The sequence below is a fragment of the Apostichopus japonicus genome, chromosome 17, assembly GCF_037975245.1.
Source record: "Apostichopus japonicus isolate 1M-3 chromosome 17, ASM3797524v1, whole genome shotgun sequence".
NCBI lineage: Eukaryota > Metazoa > Echinodermata > Holothuroidea > Aspidochirotida > Stichopodidae > Apostichopus > Apostichopus japonicus.
Window position 1 is genome coordinate 8,712,595 of NC_092577.1, and position 21,338 is coordinate 8,733,932.

Consider the following 21,338-nt stretch of genomic DNA (forward strand, 5'->3'; position numbering starts at 1 on the left):
TTTCCCCGATTTTGTATTTTTTTCAAGCATGTATATGTCTCAAGTTTTAATCAGGGGCGGATCCAGGGGGAGGCGCCCTCCCCCCCCCCCTATTGGCCGTCATGACCCCAAGAAATGAGCACAAAAATGAAAAATCCTGCAAAAGATAGGCTTGAAAATTGGTCACATTAAACATATAGCACCATTTGGCATCTCAGCCCTTCTGCAGAGGCAAAAATTTCCCAAAGGGGAGGGGGCCACCCCATCCCCTTAGACTCCCCCCAGGACGGCGATCAGTCATGCTTTGCGCCCACCCTATTGACAATTTCTGGATATGCCCCTGTTTTAATTAGGTACCTGCAACTGAGTACGAAAAGCGGAGGCATACTTTATTTGTAATCTCAGGCTATTCGTAAACTTTGCTCCGGGCCTCCCCGCTTTTACGCTTTCTCCCAGACTGGGTGACCACTGTTTTTACATTAGACTACTTATTTCACAATTTTTTGGCCAAGGCTCCCGACGTTTTTCCATTTTTCTCTCCAACTAGGGGCCACTCCTCTTCGGACGGGGGGAGGCGGGGTCTCCGGGGTGCCCATCGATGGCCGGAACCCCCGTCGCTGACGTCGCCCCTGATAATAACTACGACTACGCCACTGATACCTTAAAAATATACCTTAAAATATCAGTGGGACTGTCCACCCGTAACGCAAAATGCTTCGCAGCTCCGAATAGCAGCGCACTTTTTTAGGGGAAGTAATTTTTTGTCCCGCGGGCATTGAAGGAAGGGCCAAACGTGGCATCGAAAACTTTAATATCTAATTCCAGTTGCATGTCTGAGTTAACAAATGGCGTTCATTTGTTGGCGCGCGCGGGAAAAGGGTCGGGCATGAGAGCCAACCACAGCGAACTCTAAATAGAAGTTACCGTTGACTATTTGTTTATTTCATACAAGAGTACAAGACAAGCAATGTATGCAGAAGTTGACAGAGTTTGGCTCCTCAAAAAAATTATAAGTAAAATCTTAGAGTATTTTATGTGTCTTCTTTTTCATTTCACTTTAAAAGAAAACCCAGAAATTAGAAGAAAATAAAAAAGGAGAATAAATTACTTTACCAAAACTGTACAGTTTGATTAGTCGTTATTTAACTACCATGTGAAACGCAAACAAGTTTTTAGATTAGGCTGATTTTTTATTCAAATAAAGATAGGAAAAACTTTTTGTTTTCAGAATATTACAAACAAATCCGCAGAGTGAAAGTTTAAAATTCGAGTCAAGGCAATGTATTTTTAGAATAATCTGGGACTGGTAAAACTCTTGCCGATAAAAATTAGGATTGTTGAGCCAAACATATATATTTAAATATTACATTAACCGATGTGCAGAATTTGATTGGCCCTAGCACTTATCCTTTATGGGGTAATAAAACGTAACGAATCCGGCGCGAACCGGTATAAATTGTGTGCCGCGCGCTCGCCCCGCCTGCAGTATACTGTAGTAATACTGTGCATGTATGTGTGGACGGTACTTGGGGGTCCTGGGAAAAAAAATTACGCGGCCGGAACAGTTGCAGTACAGTATCTTCATCGCTAGGTTCGGTTGCTGAAGCGGAACTGTTATCGGGCTGTTTTGAGACTACTACTTCTAAAAATCTACTATCACCAGTAATTAAGGCGACGAATTATTTTCTGCATCTTTGGTAATTCGACTAAACAATTCCTGATGACCTTAAACCACTATTTTTTAAGTTTGTAGCCTATGTGTCATGTATGCCACATGTTGTCGCAGTCAGTACACTATTGTAATATAACAAGTTAGGCTAAGCCGACTCTAACCTAACCTACTGAGTGACTGAAGTGTGTGTAGGCTAGGTTACGCGTAATTTACCTGGGCCGGGCCTCTAGGCTCAAGTCTAGGCCGAAGCGAACGTTTAGCGTTAAGTAATTGCAGTTGCCTGCTCCTAACAGTAACAAGTAACAAGCTCATTGACTATCGTTAGGCCTACTATGAGTTACGTCCTCATGAATATGCCTAGCTGTAATCTACAGTATGCATTAGCCTAGGCCTACAGTCACAAAGACACAGGAAACGTCAGGCCATATGAATATCCTGACACTACTTGCCTTTTCATGGGGAATAATGTTTATTGGTTTATGTACTATATGCAAAACCTCAACTAATAGTGTCGCTAACTACATAGGCCACCTACGAAGCCACCGAAACTTGGCAAATGTTCAATTTCCATGTTGCTTCCAAAATTGCCAGTATACTTTTAGGACTTTCACTTCATTGAAAGTTCACATCACTCGAAAACATCATAGGTCTAGGGTGCCTAGGGGTAACTTAAGTTATGGTGAATCTTCTAGAGCTTCTACTCTGGGCTTAAGCCAGTTTTGCACATTAAACCAATCGCTCAAGTGTGCACTGCCCTTTTGCCAAAAAGAATGCCCCAATTTGCAGTCATTCTTCTGGCATCTTAAAAAACATATCGATGATGGAAAAATTATAAACTGCCCATTTAGCCAGTGCAAAAGAAAATTTACCAAAAAGACGACATTTGCTGTTCATTTGTCTCGTTACCATAGAAAGTGGGGTGTGAAAAGCATCAACAATGTTTACAAAACGCATTTAACAAATGGTGCCCCATCTTTGAGCAGTCCCATTGATGACCACTCTATGTCCCCTAGCCCCACCCATAGCCCATGTTTGGAAGAAGTTGACTGTCACATAGATCTAGATAAATCAAATGATGAAGCTCCACAGGAAAACACTTCTAAAACTGACTTTTTGAAAAGTTTTGCATTATTCTTGCTTAAGCTGCAGGGACAAAAATTGGTTCCAGAGTCAACAATACAGACTATTGTGGAAGAGCTGCAAAGTATTCATGATATTTGCAAGGCCTCTCTTGAATTGAAACTTACAAGTAAATTGAAGGAGGCACAAGTAAGTGAAGATTTCATAGAGCAATTGGTTGCTTATATAAATTCCGAAGATGAGTGGCTTGCCATTGATAGCGTGAAAGGTGAACTACGCACCAAACATACAAGAAGAGTATTCTACAAGTCATTGAACTTTGTGTGCCCAGTATCTATTGCCCTTGGCAGCGGCATATCAGGTAAAATACATCATTGCCACTATGTTCCTCTTTTGGACACCATTAAGCTCCTCCTTGAAAATGAGTCAACGCCGTTAAAATCTGAGGCAAATTGTACAAATCCCTCTGCACTAAATGACATCACTGATGGGCAAGTTTTCAGGGAAAACAAACTGTTTAAAAGTGATAGCAATGTAGTCCCTGTTATGTTGTTTCAAGATGCCTTCGAAGTAGTGAACCCTCTAGGCTCTGCGAAAAAAAAACACAAAATATTGGCCGTGTATTATTCACTTGGCAATATCCCTCCCGAGTATCGATCATCAATTGAGTCATTGCAGCTTGCACTTCTTTGCAAAGAAAGTGATCTAAAGCAGTTTGGTCAAGAAAAGGTATTCAAAAGACTCATAGAAGATTTAAAATCATTAGAGGAAAGTGGTATACAGTTGAAAGATGGTCGCAGATTTAAAGGGTCCCTGGCTTGTATCATGGGTGACAACTTAGGGTCACACACCATTGGTGGGTTTGTTGAGAGTTTCACTGCACAACATTTTTGTAGGTTTTGCTTGCTGACAAGGCAGGAATTTCTCTCTGGTGCTCCTTATGCTAACGGTAAATGTAGAACTCCTGATGAGTATAATAGGTGTGTGGAACAACTCCGGCAATCTAATGAAAGTATTTATCAAGGGATCAAGTTTGACTCGCATTTCAATGCTCTCACATATTACCATGTGTGTTCTCCTGGACTACCACCTTGCTTGGGGCATGATCTTTTCGAAGGTGTGGTAGATTACGACTTGGCGCTCTTCATAAATTACTGGGTGAAGGAAAAACAGTGGTTTACTTACCTAAACTTGAATAGGAAGTTGGAGCAGTTTAAGTTTATTGGTCCTGACATCAATAATAAACCTGCAAAAATCAACCAAAATGCTACCAGGCTTGGTGGACAAGCAGTGGAGAATTGGTGCTTGATGAAGTTGTTTCCAATTTTATTTGGTCAGGAGGTTTGTGACCCAAGTGACATTGTTTGGAAGCTGTTTTTACTGTTACGAGAAATTGTTCAGTATGTCTGTGCTCCCCAGATCACGTTCAATGAAATAGGTTACCTCAGAGTATTGATAGAAGAGTATCTCGATGGGAGGAAAAGTGTCTTTCCTTGTGTAAATCTCAGGCCCAAACATCACTTTCTCAGTCACTATCCTGAATTGATAGTCAAGCTCGGACCATTGATAAGACTGTGGACTCTTCGTTTTGAAAGCAAGCACTCATATTTCAAAAGATGTAGCCGAAATTGCCATAATTTCCTCAACATAACACATACTCTGTCAGAGAGACACCAAATGCTGCAAGCATATAACAGTGCTGGGAATCTGTTTCAATCAAGGTTCTCTCTTGAAAAAGGAACGTGTTTGAATCCTGAGATTTTCAGTCTTGAGATCAGGGCTGCCTTGCTAGAAGCAAATGTAAATACTGATTTGGCCATTTGTAGTCAAAGAATGCACGTTAGTGGTACCGAGTACAGTGCAGGGTTATTTGTAGCTTGTGAGGGCATGAAGTTTGGTTGCATACTTCTGACCATTTTGGTCTGTGACGAAGCATACCTTTTAGTAAAGCTCCACTCTGCCACCATACTTCAAGGTTTAGGAGTATATATGCTGCATCCCTCCAATAATGTAGTGTGTGTGAATATATCAAAGCTTTCGGACTATTATCCATTGACTGCATATCTAGTTCGAGGAAGACTTCTGCTCCCTCTAAAACATAACTGTTTTCACTTTTGATTTCTTACTCTGTGTAAATAATGGTGAGTAAATTTTGTTTTGGTTCAAAGAGATGCAAGGCACACCTTCAGTTGCTTGTGTATACAGCCTGCAACCATTCGTGTATATTGAATATTTTGTGACAGTGGTATAGCCTGACAGTATAGGGGTGGCATGTCCCTTCTAAATTATATAGCACTTAAAAGCAGCACTTAAAAGGGGAGGGGGGCATTTTATATGCATACATTTCACAGGCAAAAAAAAAACAAAGACACATGAATACTGTAATTGTTAATTGCATGACACACTCCTAGTACCCCTGGCATGCTCAAGAAAATGTAAGTCCTTGATTGTCTCAGCACTTGGTTGCAAAGCTGACTCTGGGATTTTGATTTTAAGGTATATATTGACAAAGCCAGCCTAAAGCAATAAGCCAGTTCACAGTTACAAGGGTGTATGTCCAGAGTGCAAATAGGCCAAGAGTACAAACAAGCCGACCGCTCATAGCGTTACTGTTACAGTTCTTACTCAAACCGTCATTACTCTTTAAACACACTTGATAATAATAAATAAAAAGTTGAAAATCAGTAATTTCTTTCCCAAAGAGGAGAACGCTATTTTTTCTAACATTCGTCCCTTGTTAGACACGCTAGAAATATTCATCGCAATCCCATATTAAGACATGCCAATCTGAACTTGTAGGCCTAGAACCCTTCACTGCACGTGTCTGATAGTACCAGGGGTCAGGGCAGTAAACCGGTGATAACCTACACGTTTGGACAACCGGTTTAAAGTGCAATTAGAAGCATGTTTTTAACTAGTGTTCTCCAAACGGCCATTCTTTTTAATCCTGCCTTTATTTTGCCCATAATGTGCCTTGAGGGCGAAGTACAATCTTGGCCTGAGCGTTCCAGCTTGAACCATTGAATAATTGGATTGTGTCCATCTCAGAACTTGTTATGAGGCAGTATTCCCCATGACCCATGGCTGCATTGGCCTTGTTAGCTTGTGCCCCATGCCCGCTTTGATGCAACTTGACAAATGGCATGTGTGAATAGTGCGTGAAGATAAAGTAGTAGACGGACGGTATACAACATCATGGTAATGTTTGCTAAATGACGATAATATAAGCATAGCACTGCAATATTCTCAAGCGTACTTAGCTGCTGTCATTGAGCGATAACCTACCAACGATTGCCAGTTTAAAATCTGTGTAACTATATGCGTTAAACAGTTCACCGTATGTCAAGGCAGTGCCTAGTACTACCACCTCGGTTTCAGTTTAATATTACATGAGAAACACCATTACTGTGGACAAAAATCTGACTGATGTGGAGTACCGGCAACACAACACGATGCAGATCACTGGCTCTAGACTTTAATCACTCCATTTTCAATGACAAACTTGGCAATATTTTTTCCCTTGCAATTTTGTCTAGACCCTTAAAATATTTTTGGGACCCTCAGAAGGGTTGTGACCTCTAGTTTGCTGACCACAGGTTTAAACCACTGGTGTGCAGTAGGCCTACCTGGAAACCTTGCATTATCTGTGGTATAGGAGGTACAGCACACAATTGACTAACTGACAAACATTAGTCTGAATGCTATAATTTTGTGTCATAATCACATCCATAGTATAGGCCTACAATGTATACACCATTACCACACAGTTTTATAGTTTCACAACTTAGTGTCATTGTGAAGACATGCAGAGATGATAATGCAAACTGTGCATCCTGCACTTACTACCAGCAAGCTAAAACTTTCAGGCAATGAATCACAAAGCCCGCGTCTTTATTGTTAAGTGTTGCGTTTTGCCGTAGTCCTTCACTCTTAGACAAAAGCATGAGAAACTATTTTTGTAAATTTCATTATTAGTTAGCAACTAGGCCTACATCCACTAGACAAGCCAAGCACTAGTGCTAAGGTATTTTTTTTTTTTTTTTTTTAAACAAAAGTATAATTTTTGCATGCTAATAAATATTGTGTATTAGGCATGAAAAATTAGGTCGTTAGTGCTTGAGTATGATACAGATCAAGCATACGCTGCAGTCTGCAGCCTGCAGTGGAGTAGTAGCCTGCTTTAATGTGTGGCATGCATACACATGCACTCATTTGCTTGAGTGTTTTAATTTGGTTTTACTATACAGGTCAGGTAAAGCATAGTAAGTGAAAAATGGATGCATATGATTCATCCGATACTGTAAGACTTAGTCCCATTCAGTCTGCTATCAGTGATGCACTGCCATCCTTGCCACTGGCACTTGCGAATGGAGTCCTGGATCAACTTGTGGATGTTGGAGTTGAATCTGTGGGTGATCTGAGATTTGTTACGGAGGACGACCTCTCTATGCTGAAGCCTATTCAGCGCAGAAGACTCATAGATGCGTGGTCAACTGCAGGTGAAGGTAAATATACTTTACTTAAGTAATACTGGAGCCTGGTTCTCAATTAAGAAGCCAGCTCATGCTTACATTATAATAATATGATAATGATATATTGTCAAAGGTCACTATGGTACACTGGCAATATCACATGGACACAAAATGTACCGCATGAGCAGCGATTTGGTTAAAATATTGGGGGGGGGGGGAATGGGGGCTAAATAGGCTGTGATCTTGCCTGTTCCTGGTAACTCCTTATTTCTGAGCGTGCGATTTAGTTGGGTAAATGTCAGTGTTGTTCATAGTGACCCAGCAACTCTTACACTAGTCAGGGCTGTGAAATCTCTGATTTTACGCGGAATTCCGATTTTTTAACTTCGACCGAACTTACCACTTTTGCAGACTTTTTTCAAAACCTCTCTTACACCCCTGCACTAGTAGAGGTAGTGTGATGGTGATTTATGAATAAGCTGCTGCACAGGTCTACGAGTCCTGGTTTTGGTTTTCACCGTCCCCGGCTGTTCCAGGCTCCAGTGTAGTTCTAAATTTTGCTCATGACATGATTCATCCACTGCGAGGCTGCTGTGGGTTTCACTGTAAGTCTAACAGTTAGCTGAAATTCGGTTTTGTTTAAAAAAATGGGAAAATTGTGAAAAGTTGATATTTTGCCTAATTTAAGCTTGTAAACACGATAACGTCGACCCTACGTGGATGGATGAAGCTTATAATTGGTATGTGTTTTCCCATGATGAGTACATGATAGCTATTGTTTTGGGGTTGGGTCAGAGGTCAGTTTAAAACCCTTGTAAACATTAATAAGTCCAGAATGATTGTTCCTATCAAGTTGAAATTTGGTGTGTAGCAGTGGGAGGTGTAATTTTATTCTACACTCATGTAGCCTCTCCTTTCATTCAAGTTGTCACAAAAGAGGTTTTAAGATTAAAAGGAAAAATGTTTTACCTGTGCAATTTAATGGAATGGTCCTATAAGAAGGGGTGAAGCCTATTGTTGTAGTACCATAAAATTGCCCATGCAATATAATTGAACAGTCCTACATTAAGGAGTGGGGCTTATTGCTACTAATTGATAATTATATACAGTACCTCAATACCTTCAATACTGTGCAGTTTTTAATTTTATATAAAAAAAATACTATTAGCAATGAACTTGTTTTCTCCTGGTTGAATTCATTAAATTAGAAGACTTATAAAATGAATTTCAACCAGCACATACATATGTATGTACAGTGTGTACAGTACATACACTGTACTGGGTGTATATGTACGGAGTGCCATGAGTGCCAGAAGACTGTTTAAACCTAACACTAATATACACACTGTACATATACAATTGGTTGAAATAGTAGACTTTACTATAAAATGAATTTCAACCAGTACATACATGTATGTACAGTGTGTACAGTACATACACTGTAGTGGGTGTATATGTACAGTGTGTATATTAGTGTTAGGTTTAAACATAGTTTTCTGGCACACATGGCACTCCGTACATATACACCCAGTACAATAAGGGAAGTCGGATTGAGGCCAAACTTGGACTATAGATCCGCCATATGGATAAGGTGCATGTCGAAATGCGCAATGTTTTGGCAATATTTAAGCTTCTCCTTCGACTTCGTCGCCATACGGAAAGTTAAAAATGGAAGCTGGCCTAGGGGATTAATCGTATGAACATGAAAGTTCGTGATGGCTTCGTGGAATTGCAGGTAGGCCTAGGCTATTGAATCTGCTGTGACTTTGTACATTATTTTCCACATGGTCATAATAGAATTGGACATGTACCAGTTCTGCAAAATGTCAATCAAAGACAGTTTTACCCAATCGTAACTCTGATTTGTTGTGCATACGTGCATGTCATAGTAGACTCCCAGGTGCAGCTGGATTGTGCGACAATAAACTGAGCATGCAAACATTGCACATGTGCTACGATCGAGATCTATGTGAACACTTATTGCAGTCCCTCGTACTAAGTTAGACCTAGACAGGGGCTAGGCCTATAGAAATCTATGCGGGATTATCCCGCAGAAGATTCTGGCTGTAGATGTGCAAATGACACAATTTTGAGCCTTAATTAGTGCGAATGCTGTCATGTGACACTTGCATCTTCGGGCATATTCTTGGCAGCCAGGGAAAATACAGTTTTTGGGGTAAAATACAACTTTTTGTCTCTCAAGTACAGTTTTAGCACTTGAAAAGTTGGCAGGTCTGGTAAACCCATTTAATCATTTCAGCAAATAAAAGTAATTGCGTGGCCATGCCGGTTATTTTTCATGACCGCAGACAGCCCAACTCTCCAAAGGAGACATGTTTTCCTTAACTTTTGTTATTCTGGGCCTTGTTCCTCAGTTTTCAAAATTAGTTAATCACATCAATCACATAGCAATAATGAGTACAGGTCAGAGACCATAACCCATCCATATTCTCTGTAAAATTCTGCAAATGTCACCCATGTTAGATTTGGCAGAAATACAGCTAGGCTTACTGTATGTACTTGGACATTATGAAAGCCACACTGTGTCTGCAGTGGTCATTGTTCAATGAAGGCAAATCCTCTGTAAACAATTGCTTGAAAGCATTTAATTGAAAATTTATCTAAACTAGCCCAGTGCAGGGGTGCACTACATAACCTTTTTGACCACTTGGCTGTAATAATAAAGATAGAACAGGGAGGGACAGGATCATAGGTGTACGGGACCCCTGGGGGATGGGGGGGCCGGAATTTGTTTTGCCCCAAAACTTGCCTTATCCACACTAGTCTACTGTGCAGGTGGCATGCAAAGTAAAAATTCACTCAACAGAAAATCGGCCTGGCAGTTTGCACTTATAAATTGCCAATCCATGCCAAATCTTTTGCCTAAAATGTTCTGATTTTTAGCTCAAACCAGCTATGCTGGTTGAGCTATTGTGATAGGACTGTCACTCTATCTATCCAGTGTAAATTTTTGCTTTTTCTGCTGCCAAATGTTTGTTCTTTGACAGATGTTAACCAAACTTGGAGACAATGTTCATTTACTGATGGTGCATCTTTTACCTTCTGAAGGTCAAGGTTAAAGGTCATTTAAGGTGCATAATGAGCTATTTTGTAAACAAATTGGAAAAACTGCAAAATGCTACTTCTCCTTCAAAGAACAATAGATTTTCTTGAAATTGGGTTATAATGTTCTTTAGGTGGTGCTTCCTATAAATTCTACACATATTTTTGATAGATGTTCATATATAATGTCAGTAGCAATGAAACAGTAAAATCAGAGAAAAAAGTTTTATAGGCCCTCACTGGCTTAGTCTTCGATGGATGTTGACCCAACTTAGACATAATGTTCATTGACTGCTTTATCACCTTTGACCATCTGAAAGTCAAGGTCAAAGGTCACCAGAGGCTAAAGTCTGAAAACCTTGTACACAAAAGTCTGCAATGCTGTTTGAGCAGGATCAAAGTTGCACAAAGCATATCTATGGCAGTCAATGAATTACTAAGCTGTTTGGCTTTCTGGATTAAATAAAAAACACCTAACTCTGCAGGCTCTTAACATTCTTGGGACAGTCAAACTTACGCGCTGACCTAATGTTCTACAGTATTAATAACTATTTTGTGTATGGTTATTCTCATTCCAAGATACTGCTCCAGAGAATGTGCTGAGTGAGGGAGAGGAAACCGTTGACCTGGATACCTCAACACTGTCCACAGAATCGACACCAGACATACACACTCAACCTTCCAGAGACCAGTGCGCAGGAAACTGGGCTGATACGTTCGAAGTCCATTGGAGCAAGATGTCTAAAAACTTAAACAATTGCTTAAAGAAAAAGAAGAGACCAGCCCCCAGAGAAAGAAGGGAAATGATCAGAGTAATCTGTGATGACATTTTCAAACTTGATGAAAGCCCAGGACGGAAAAACTTGGTCACTGTTGCAAAAAAGGTTGTGAGTGCGTACCCTGCGAGTTTCAGGGACGACATTGGAGGTGAAGTTATTGGTGATGGCACGGCTTCTATCTTGAAGCAACTCGAAAACAGAGTAAACAATTTAAAAAGAGATGAAAGCTACCTCCCGGTTCCATCTGTTTCATCTTCAATGACTAGTACTTCCGATGAAGAAGTGACCGAACCGAAGACAAAACGCATCAAGAAGAGGGACTCGTATGGTTGCATAAACTGGCAACCGGGAGGGTTCCCTGAGGGAGAGACTGAGGCCACTCAGAAAGAGAAGATTCTTGCATTGAAGGAAATGTATGCAGCTGGCGAGAAAGACTGGGATGAAGACCTAATCACATCGCACATGCAAAGTGTGTATTTCTCAATCCGCACTTTGATTAATTCAAAGAGTGTCACTATTGAAGGTCTGTTGGAGGAATACCCCTTTCTGTCAGAAAAATTGGGTATGTTTTTGCACTTCAAGGAGCTTGTTGGAATCGATCTTCTGCCAACGCTGGAGCATTCCTTGGAGACCAAAGGGCGCCGCATCCTGCGGTACTTTCGTAAGTGTCCCACAAAGAGCATCACCATGAAAGACACTCTGAAGAACATTGAGACTATGAAGCTGGAAGCTCAGGACAATTCTGCAGAGCTGCCTGGCTTGATTTGCCTCCTGGCAAGCTACTTTGGAGAAGATGCTAGTTCTTTTTTGCATCTTTCACAGGTTGGTATGGAGAGGCATATCTGTATTCAAACTATAGGGCCTACTGGGTGTGGTTTGTTGGCATGCAGTACATTCTGTATTAAAGTACTTTTGTGGTTAGTGCAACATAAAAGGGTCAAAAGATAACATTAATCCTGCAATACAGCAAGTAATGGAACTGGAGGCTGGCCAATTGGCACGGCCTGTCATCATACCATGGATTGGTACTGCTTTTGGTGGATAACACCTGTGTACTGTATGTATGTTGCATAAATGAAGAAATTAGAAAAACGTTTATGAAAATAATTCAATAAGTAGTCCGTTTAGGCTGGGGTTAAATCAGCCTCAAAAATTCAGTAAAAACCCAGAAATTGCTTCATTAAGAATCAAATTGAATCATCTAATTCTATAGATGCAGGGTTCCCAGCCTTACCTGGAAAACCTGGAAAAGTCATGGAATTTAAATAAGATGCTTTAAATCCTGGAAAAGTCATGGAATTTGAGGCAAAATGCTTCAAAACCTGGAAAAATCATGGAATTTGATTAGCCAAAGAGACAACGTTTCATTTTATATCCAAACACGGAAGAATTGAGTGGCTATGGTGGCTTTTTAGTGTGGTTGTGTTACACGAACTAAAGCATCTCAGCACTAAAAAGCCAAAAGGGAGTAGCGCCCCTTGCCTCCAGAGCTGTTTCTCCTATTACAGTACATGATAATGTGGCCTAAGCTAACATTATTGTGTAAAAGGAGAAGTACTAAGTGTACCCCCAAATAAGAATTCCAAAAACAGCACTAAAATGATTGTCCTGCAAATTGTTTTGTATATTTTTGACTAAGTTCTTTAAGTCGGATGCAAGGATTCAACCACAATTTGCTGACAGGCTTCATTTGAAGGCTAGGGCTCACTCTGAAAACCCCAGACTGAATGGAACTTCATATGCATAACAAGTTTAGAGAATTAAAAATGTATGAATAAAATGATATGCCAAAAAAAGAAAGCCACTCTGAATTATGCAATGTCAACTTAGCAGATTCATGACACATATTGTTTTGTCAAATCTACAAGGTAAACCTGATCAAGTTGGTAAACCTTAGTTAGGGCAAGTAAATGGTAGAATATATTAGGAAGATCTCACACTTGGTTAGCTTTCCATGGATCAAAGAATGCCAATATTGAAAGTTACAACATTGATTGTGAAAATGACCATACACATGTGTTGCTTAGTGTCTTCCTGTTGTTAGTCAATACAAGTCCTCTCCTTTTAGTCGCCTCTTATGCCATGCAGAGAAAAATACATGGCCCTTCTATACCTTAGAGGGATCCATCCTCTCTGAGCTATGAGGATGTTCCATTCTTGGCTGCTATTTATGCCTGGAAAACCACAACTACACAAACTGCACTGCACAGTATGTATTTATATCGTTACAAAATTACAAATCACATTTACTTACCCATTAATAAGGAGATATCTCTTTTTCAGGAGACCAACACAGTTGAAGAGGTGGCAGATGAAATTGGATCGCCATCACCCTGCATCGTTGTTTTTGGTAAGTGAGCATTTTTAAGCAAATCACCGGAATAATGATCAGGTCTGAGTGTGGTTTACCTTTGAAAAAATGTATCTTAATGTTCCTTTTCATGTTTTCAGAGTCAGATATATGCCAACTGACTACAAATTTGCCGACTGTCTCATGCCAAAGGCTCCAAACAGTTACTATAAAACTACAACTCTATTGTCCTCGTTAGAGGCCACGGAATAATACAGTGAATATTTGGCCCAAAGATCCATTCTCAAAATTCGGCGCTTGAGAACCCACTTGTTTTATTGGGAAAATCATGTGGACATCTTTTTTTTTGGTAGGTCCTACACTGCTGGCAGGAAGGCATTTCGGGATTGTTGTAGACAAGGTCCCAGTCAACAACCACAAGATCAATGATTTTGCCATTTCCCTGGGGATGCTCTTTGCTAGTTTCTATGCATTCAACATAGAATATCCTGCAAAGGGTGCAGTGACCATGGAGTTCATTCAACGGTGAGTATTGCAACTGATTGTCAGGTGGAGAGTGGTAGCACTTGTTTTTCAGCTTTCTTCTATCTTAGCATTCAGCACCAAAGACATCAGACCTTCTTAGAATGTGGTTTGTGCACATAATGGACCCCCTTGCCCCATGCTGGTTGAGCTAATCTGTCAACAATTGCCTTTTTGGCCCCAGATGGTTATTCCTTGATGGATGTTGACCAAACTTGGACACAATGTTCATTGACCCTTGGACATCTTTGATCTTGTGAAAGTCAAGGTCAAAGGTCATTAAAGGGGCACAATAGGTCATTGTGTGAAAAATTACATAATGCATCTCCTACAAAGAGCATTCGGTTTCTTTGAGACTGTCATAATGTACATTGGGTGGTGCTCCTTTTAGCTTGTCCGTAAATTTTTAATGCAACGTCATATAATGCCGTTTGAGTTAAAACAGTAAAATTTGGTGAAAAGAAGTATAGGCCCCCAAACGGTCATATTTTGATGGATGTTGACCAAACTTGGCCACTGTTCATTGACCCCTGGGACATCTTTGACCTTGTGAAGGTCAAAGGTCATTAAAGGGGCACAATAGGCTCCAAAATGCATCTTCTCCTACAAATAGCATTTGATTTTCTTGAAACTTTGTCATAATGTCCCTTAGGTGGTGCTCCTTTCAGCTTGTTCGTTGATTTTGAATGGAACATCATATAATGCTGTTAAATTGAAATCGCAAATCAGCTGCTGGAAATAACTTTGGTGCACAGCCTACCCCCCCCCCCCCTCCAACTCTTGCAAAAGTCATCAGTCATTTGATTACATTGTAATGCATGCTTTCCTGTTCATCCCACAGGTGCTTTGTTGGACTTAATCCGAACACCTCTGCTAAAAGTAAGCTGAAGTCTGCAGTGCATCCGAAGGTGGTCACTCTGTTGGGGCAGATGAAAGACTTCGAAAGCGAGTGGGACCTGTAGGACAGGTTGACGTGTTGGTCCTTAGTACGGTTGTACAGTTTTTCTGCAAAAGCTACTTAAGTAGGCGGTGGAATAGTAGTACGTATGTGACAAAATTATTAACGACATGACAGAGGTTCTGTGCCAGTTGCAGAATGACAAACTTGATTGAACTGCTGTTTACTCGATGTGTCTCAAAGAGATTTCACTTAGAACATTTAGGTAACTAATCTAAGTCTGTTTCATTGCCTTACTTTTTTGTTACTGTACCGGACACTCAATAGGTCTGTCTGGTTAGGTGTTATGTTTTTTTACATGTCTCATATGATCATTGTTGATAACTTGCCATCGAATAAAAATTTGTAAGCCATCGGCAAAACCATTTTCTGTACAAATTGTATGGCAATGTGACCCTTTCTTTCTTTGAAGAAAAGTTTATAGTGTTCATAGGTGGCAATATGATTCTTACTGTATTGGGTGAAATGGATGTCTGTGATTGCCTGTCATTGGGTTTCCTATCTTTTGTGCCATAGGTGCCAAAGTTTGTTCCCTGCAACCATGTCTCAGTAGTAGATTCCTTTTCCAATAGTTTGATCTAGAACATCTGTCTTCACCTTGAGGCTGGAGTTTAATCCGCATGGGGCATTGTAAATTTGTCTATCTGGAGAAATCCCTGTTTGGATCACAACAAAGACTCTAAGAATGGGGGCTGCTACCATTAATATTGGTCAGTTTGTACATGTTGCTTAGCATAAATAATGGGCATCATTTGCTAAACCAGACTGTTACAAATTTATATAGGCATAAAACCATGTCTAAATGCTAACTCTGGCCTGTTGCTTACTAACCATCCATCCTATTTTAAAGGGCTGTGGTGTTTTTTTCTGAGATGAACATAAAATAGCCTAGAATCGTTTTACACATGTATGTAAAGCAATGAATTGATTCACTCAAACAATGTGCAGTAGCAAGCGATCATATCAATGGCTTAAAGCACTTTAAATTGTGTCAGAGAGACTTGTGCTTTGCAATGGTGGCATGGTGCCCTATTTCCCCTCTTCAACCTCCCAAAAGAAATCATGGTAGTTCCTATTACCTCATTTCTGTGCTGGTTTTGGTGCTGCTCATATTTATGTTATGAAAAATGTTTCCTGGAAGTTAACAGCAGGTGTCTAAGGTCTTGTGTGACTGCACCTGCAGCCTTGGGTAGACCCCCCCACCCCCAGTTTCCTCTGAAGAAACTGGAATCTGGGTTATAAACTGGTTGCTGTCAGGGAAATCCTAATACGACATTGAGAAAACGACTTTGAAGCAATGCCAATTTTCTTTCTATGGATTTTCTTTGAGTCAGGTGATGTTCACATTTTTTAAAGGAGATTTACTGACCTGATAAATTTAAAAGTTTTCAGTTATTTGTTTATGCCAGATACTTAATAAAGAAGTTCAGTAAACTGGGTGGTATTTTAAAAACTTTAGCTTTTGATGTTAATTTTTTATTTGTTATGTGACAGTTTAATCTTTGAAAAGGTCTTTAAAAGCTCCATTACACTTCTTAAATGCAATTTGTTGTTCAAATTGCAATATTTTTCATAGAAAGCCTAAAATTTTACTCAGCTTTGTCGCCGATATCTCTTTGGAATTGAGATAGATAGTTCAAACAGTAGTTTGGCTATTTCAACAAGTTGTTATGGTCATAACTCTCGTTCTCTTCTACGGAAGAAGTTGGACACTACTAGTGCATGGTAATGGATGATTAAATATTCGCAGCAGTGTCTGATGTCCACTGTTCATGTTTTTGATTCCTTGATTTCAGTTTGAGGTATCTATAAAGTCCATGATGGATGGAAGAAGGTTGTACAACAGAGATTAAAGTTCGGAAACCTTGCTAACATGATAAGTCTAGAATGATCTGTCTGATCAAGCGTAAATTATTAAGCGTGTAGCTTTTTTTATGGGAAGAAGAGAAACCTATTGTTTCTGGGGTAATTTTTTGACCAAAAATGGGGTTTTATTTTTTTTTTTAAAACAACCAAATTTTAGCTTCTACCATGCTAACTTTTCCAGGTCTGGACAGATGAGGACATACTTGGTATGTAATTTTCCTGTGATGAGCACTTCACCCCTGTTGTTTTGGGGTTAGGTTAAACGTTATCTAGTCAACAGTCATGAAAACTTGTAAACGGAAGTCCAGAATGCTTGGTACAATCAAGTTAAAATTGATTGTATAGCTTGCTTATGGAAGAATATGCACATTAATGTTGTTGGTGTGGACTGACATTTTCAGTTAAAAGGGAAAATAGTGACATACTTCTTCATGAGTAGAACATGAACATGAATGTCAAAGGTCATCTGAGGTCAACAAAGATAAATGTAGTCAAGGAATCACTAAGCCTTTAGCTCCCTGGTTTAACTAATTGTTGTTAACAGATCTATGAGCTCCCATTTAATCATCCCTGTAACATGTAAGCCATGAAACTATGAACAGCTCATGTGACTGGAGTAAGAAGCAAAAAGTACAAAATGATCATTTTTTCATTTTTTCACATTTGCGTCGTTTTGAGTGTTAGAGGAATAAAACTTGAACTGTCATGTTTATTTTTGTTTTTGTTCTCTCTTTGTAAGGTTACAGAAGTTTACAGTAACCATACTCAAAATATTTGCACCTGACGGTTAAAAGCTAAGATGGTTTTTTTAATTTACTGTGAGAATCTGTGAAATAAATACACCTGGCACGATGGAAACAATCTTTAAAATATTGACACGTGGTAATACCTGTAGAAAGGTTGAAGTGTCTTTTAAATTTACAGTGTAAAATCTTTAATATATTTAAAATCTTTAAGCTACAGCTGTAGTAGTAAAAAAGCTGAAATGGTTTGTAACTTTACAGAAACAGTCATGAAAATAATGACACCTGTCAATAAAATACTGAATTGTCTTGTAAATTTACAGTGACAAGTCTTCAGTATATGTCAAATTATGGCACCTGACAGTAAAGAGCTGTAATGGTATGTAAATTTACTGTGAAAATCTTTAAAATGAAAACACCTTGCAGTAACAAAGCTGAATTGTCATGTAAATTTACAGTGACAAATCTTCAATATACTTTTAAAAGACTTGCACCTGACAGTAAAAAAGCTGAAATGGTTTGTAAATTTACTGTGAAAATCTTTAAAAGGAAAGTAAATGACAGTAAAAAAGCTGAAATGGTTTATAAATTTACAGAAACATTCTTGAAAATAATAACATCTGGTAATAAAAAGGATGAAGCATCTTGTAAATTTACAGTGAAAAATCTTTAAAATAATAACACCTGACCGTAAACAAATAAAAGTGGTTTGTAAATTAACATTCACAATCTTTAATTTATGCATGAGATCCTGTAGAATAACACCAACGAAATGTTTTGAAATACAGAGTAAAGTTATTTTACATTTCAAATCCGCAATTCTATGTAAATTATTAGTAAAAAAAACAGTAGGTACCTGTTGAATATCACTACCTGACAGTAAATAAACGTAAAAAGTGTGTAAATTAACGTTAACAATTTACAGAATTACTGTAATTTTACAACTCCAAACAGTTTGTGCAAAAAACAGAAAGGGCTGTAAAATTATTTTACAGTAACTTTCTGTAATTTGAAAAACAAAATGGATTGTAAAATAAACAGTCTTGAAATGTAAAATTATTAAAACAGATGTTCTGTTAAATTACAGGATTTGTTTGGAAACTGCGTTACCAAAAAAAAAAAGTAATTTAACAGAATTTTTTTTAACAGTGTACCGACCATTTCTTAGTTCAGTGGCACCGACAACGGTTTTAGCAAATCGTGTTCATCAAGTTCCGATGATTGATGCAGAACATATAGGCCATTGTACTGTACAGCGCACTCACAGCGCATAAAAAAATGCACACCACGTGTCTTATACATGTAAGTGCTAGTGACTAGTGGGCAGCGACGTTACACTGAAGAGGGGGCTCTAGTAGCAGGTCTACAAGAGGAAAGCCTTATGTAGCTAGTCTTATCTGTTTTTCCTTTCGAGGTAAGGATTTGATTACTGTGTTTGGTATGGCTAAATGTTGATAAAGCCTACCTTTATGAAGCACTCTTTTCAAAAATAGGAGTGCATATCCCATGATTTATGGTAGATGATGCAAATTGTAAGGTAGCCTAGGTCCAGGCCGGGACTTTGTATGGTAGATTCGCTCCATTATGAATATCGGACCTTTCTTCCTATTATGAATAATGAACCTTTTTGTCTATTATGGATTACGAACCCTTTTTTCTATTATGAATATCAAACCCCTTGTCCCATTATGAATAACGAACCTTTTTGTCCATTATGGATATCGAACCGTTTTGCCCATTATGAATATCGAACCTTAGTTTCCATTATGAATACCGGAACTTATGAATTATGATCCCTTTTTATTATGAATAACAAACCTTTATTTCCATTATGAATAGCGAACTTTTTTATCGAAAAAATGCACGTTATGAATAGCGGACCTTATGAATATCGGGCGGACCCCGTTACATCCTATCCATAGTTGTAAAAACATGTGGGAGCTTTAATTTGCAGCATTCAGTAATTGTGTTGTCACTGTTTGTGTTGACTTTTGATATATTTAACCTTCCCAAAGGATAAAGATGTACTCAACTATAAGTAGGTTCACCCTGGTCTTGAGAAGAAGTTTATCGGTGAAAGAATTGGTAAGTACTAACTTGTAATAACATACATGCATGGCTAAGCAAAAAATATCTTTGGTAGAATTAGAGAAATGTAATCTTGTAAAGTTATGTCGACTGTTATTCATTTTCAAAGGTAATTGTTCATAGTATTTCTACTTGTTCTAAAGATATATGGAGTGTTTGCAACACAATAAATCGAGCATGATGAATTCTTGCTGCAGTACAAGGGAAAGAGAATTACAACAGAAGAGGCAGAGAAAATGTAGTTTGATAACATAAATCGTCAGCTGAGGCACTGCTATCAGTATTTTTATTCTGATAGAGGCAAGACATTGTGGTAAATTAAATTTATTTTCATACTTTTTCTGTCAATGTCAGCCTTTCTGATCTGTCAGTGCAAAGAAAATTAGTCTACTAGCCTAACACTATTTGTCAGTTGGATAAAAACTACAGTTCTGTTTGGTTTAGGTTACAAATAAAGCTCACTTACTGTATGTTTGGTGCAGGTCATTGTCCAATTTGCACTTCATACTGAAATTACCAGATGTCAAAAAGAAGTTGGGAGAACTTTAGCTACTGGGTATTTAGATTACTTCATCTTTTGAACTATGTTGTTTGCAAAAGTCTTTTAATAATTCACTCACTCGTTGTAGTTATTTCTATTTGTGCACATGATTTTTGGTGCTTGTAAAACCAAATTTGGGCATTTTATGCTATTTTAAATTTAAACAACATGGCCAAGTCATACAACATTTGCTTTTTCTATCGTGGAATCCAGGTTATTATGAGCCAGTGCATGATAGATCTACGTCTCTTTGAAATAAATATCAAATACCCAAAGGCTATTAAACGAAAGAAAGGCCCCTGAACAAACTGTGGTCATATTTTGGAAATACGAGGAGGCCTTTGCAAGCTAAATTTGGCCTAAAGTTGTCCCTGGACCTTTCGATTACACCTTAATTGATGCTAGCACTTTCATGTAATTTTGACATGTTATAACAAGCAGATAATACTATACACAGGGTATTAGCTTTGTGACCGTTCAGCCCTTGATCTTTGGAATAAGCTAGTCGTTATTTACTTCTAGGGACTGGCTTAAGATTAAGGGGCAACAGGCTCTCGGAACCCTATTATTTTTATCTCTATTGATGTCCCACAGTTGCTCTCAATGGCCATGGATATCAGTCCCCCACCAAACACACAAACACCTCCAGAGTACTACAGAGGGGTGCTGCTAAAGACCTAACTTTACATTCTCTTGTGGTATTGAACTGAAATTTGGTGGGTCAGTGGGTAAAATTAGTGGATAACTTTATTAAAAGCCAATAACAATAAAGGCTTAGACAGGTTCCCGTTAAGTGAAACCATATACCGACAACAGTATTGAGTATTCCCAACCACACTGGCATGTGTCACTACTACAAATGGCAATACACTGTTTATTTGGACCAATTTATCGTGAATAATAGTCTGAAATAAGCATTGAAAAAGCGAAAACATGAACTTCTTTATAACTCAAAAGAGGATCATTGTCGGCGGTTCATCATGATGGACTTCTAAAATGCAATTTTTGTGCACCAAGAAGATTGAGCAAAATATTTTCATTTTAATCATATTGTCCAAGAAGTACAGAAGTACAGAAATACTCAACAACAGGATGCAATTTCCAGAAATTTCCAAAATGTACACTGATGGTATCACACCACAGTTTAAAAACTATATATGGCTTTAGCCCAACCACCTGGTTAGATGGTTGCGTATTTGATGCTACAACAGGTCAAGTAATTGAGATTTGCACTTTCACATAAAACAATATGTTAGGCTAATAA

The 21,338-nt window shown here is 38.7% G+C and overlaps 1 protein-coding gene across 1 annotated transcript; it reads left to right on the forward strand.

The window, feature by feature from the left end:
• The first annotated feature begins 1,115 nt into the window (after nucleotides 1–1,115).
• On the forward strand, nucleotides 1,116–17,424 carry LOC139984098 (uncharacterized). The gene is made up of 6 exons (XM_071997804.1): nucleotides 1,116–1,676; nucleotides 6,979–7,236; nucleotides 10,846–11,867; nucleotides 13,329–13,395; nucleotides 13,710–13,881; nucleotides 14,720–17,424. The coding sequence occupies exons 2-6, from the start codon at nucleotides 7,005–7,007 to the stop codon at nucleotides 14,838–14,840; spliced, it is 1,614 nt and encodes a 537-aa protein (XP_071853905.1). The 5' UTR covers nucleotides 1,116–1,676; nucleotides 6,979–7,004; the 3' UTR covers nucleotides 14,841–17,424.
• The last annotated feature ends 3,914 nt before the right edge of the window (nucleotides 17,425–21,338 follow it).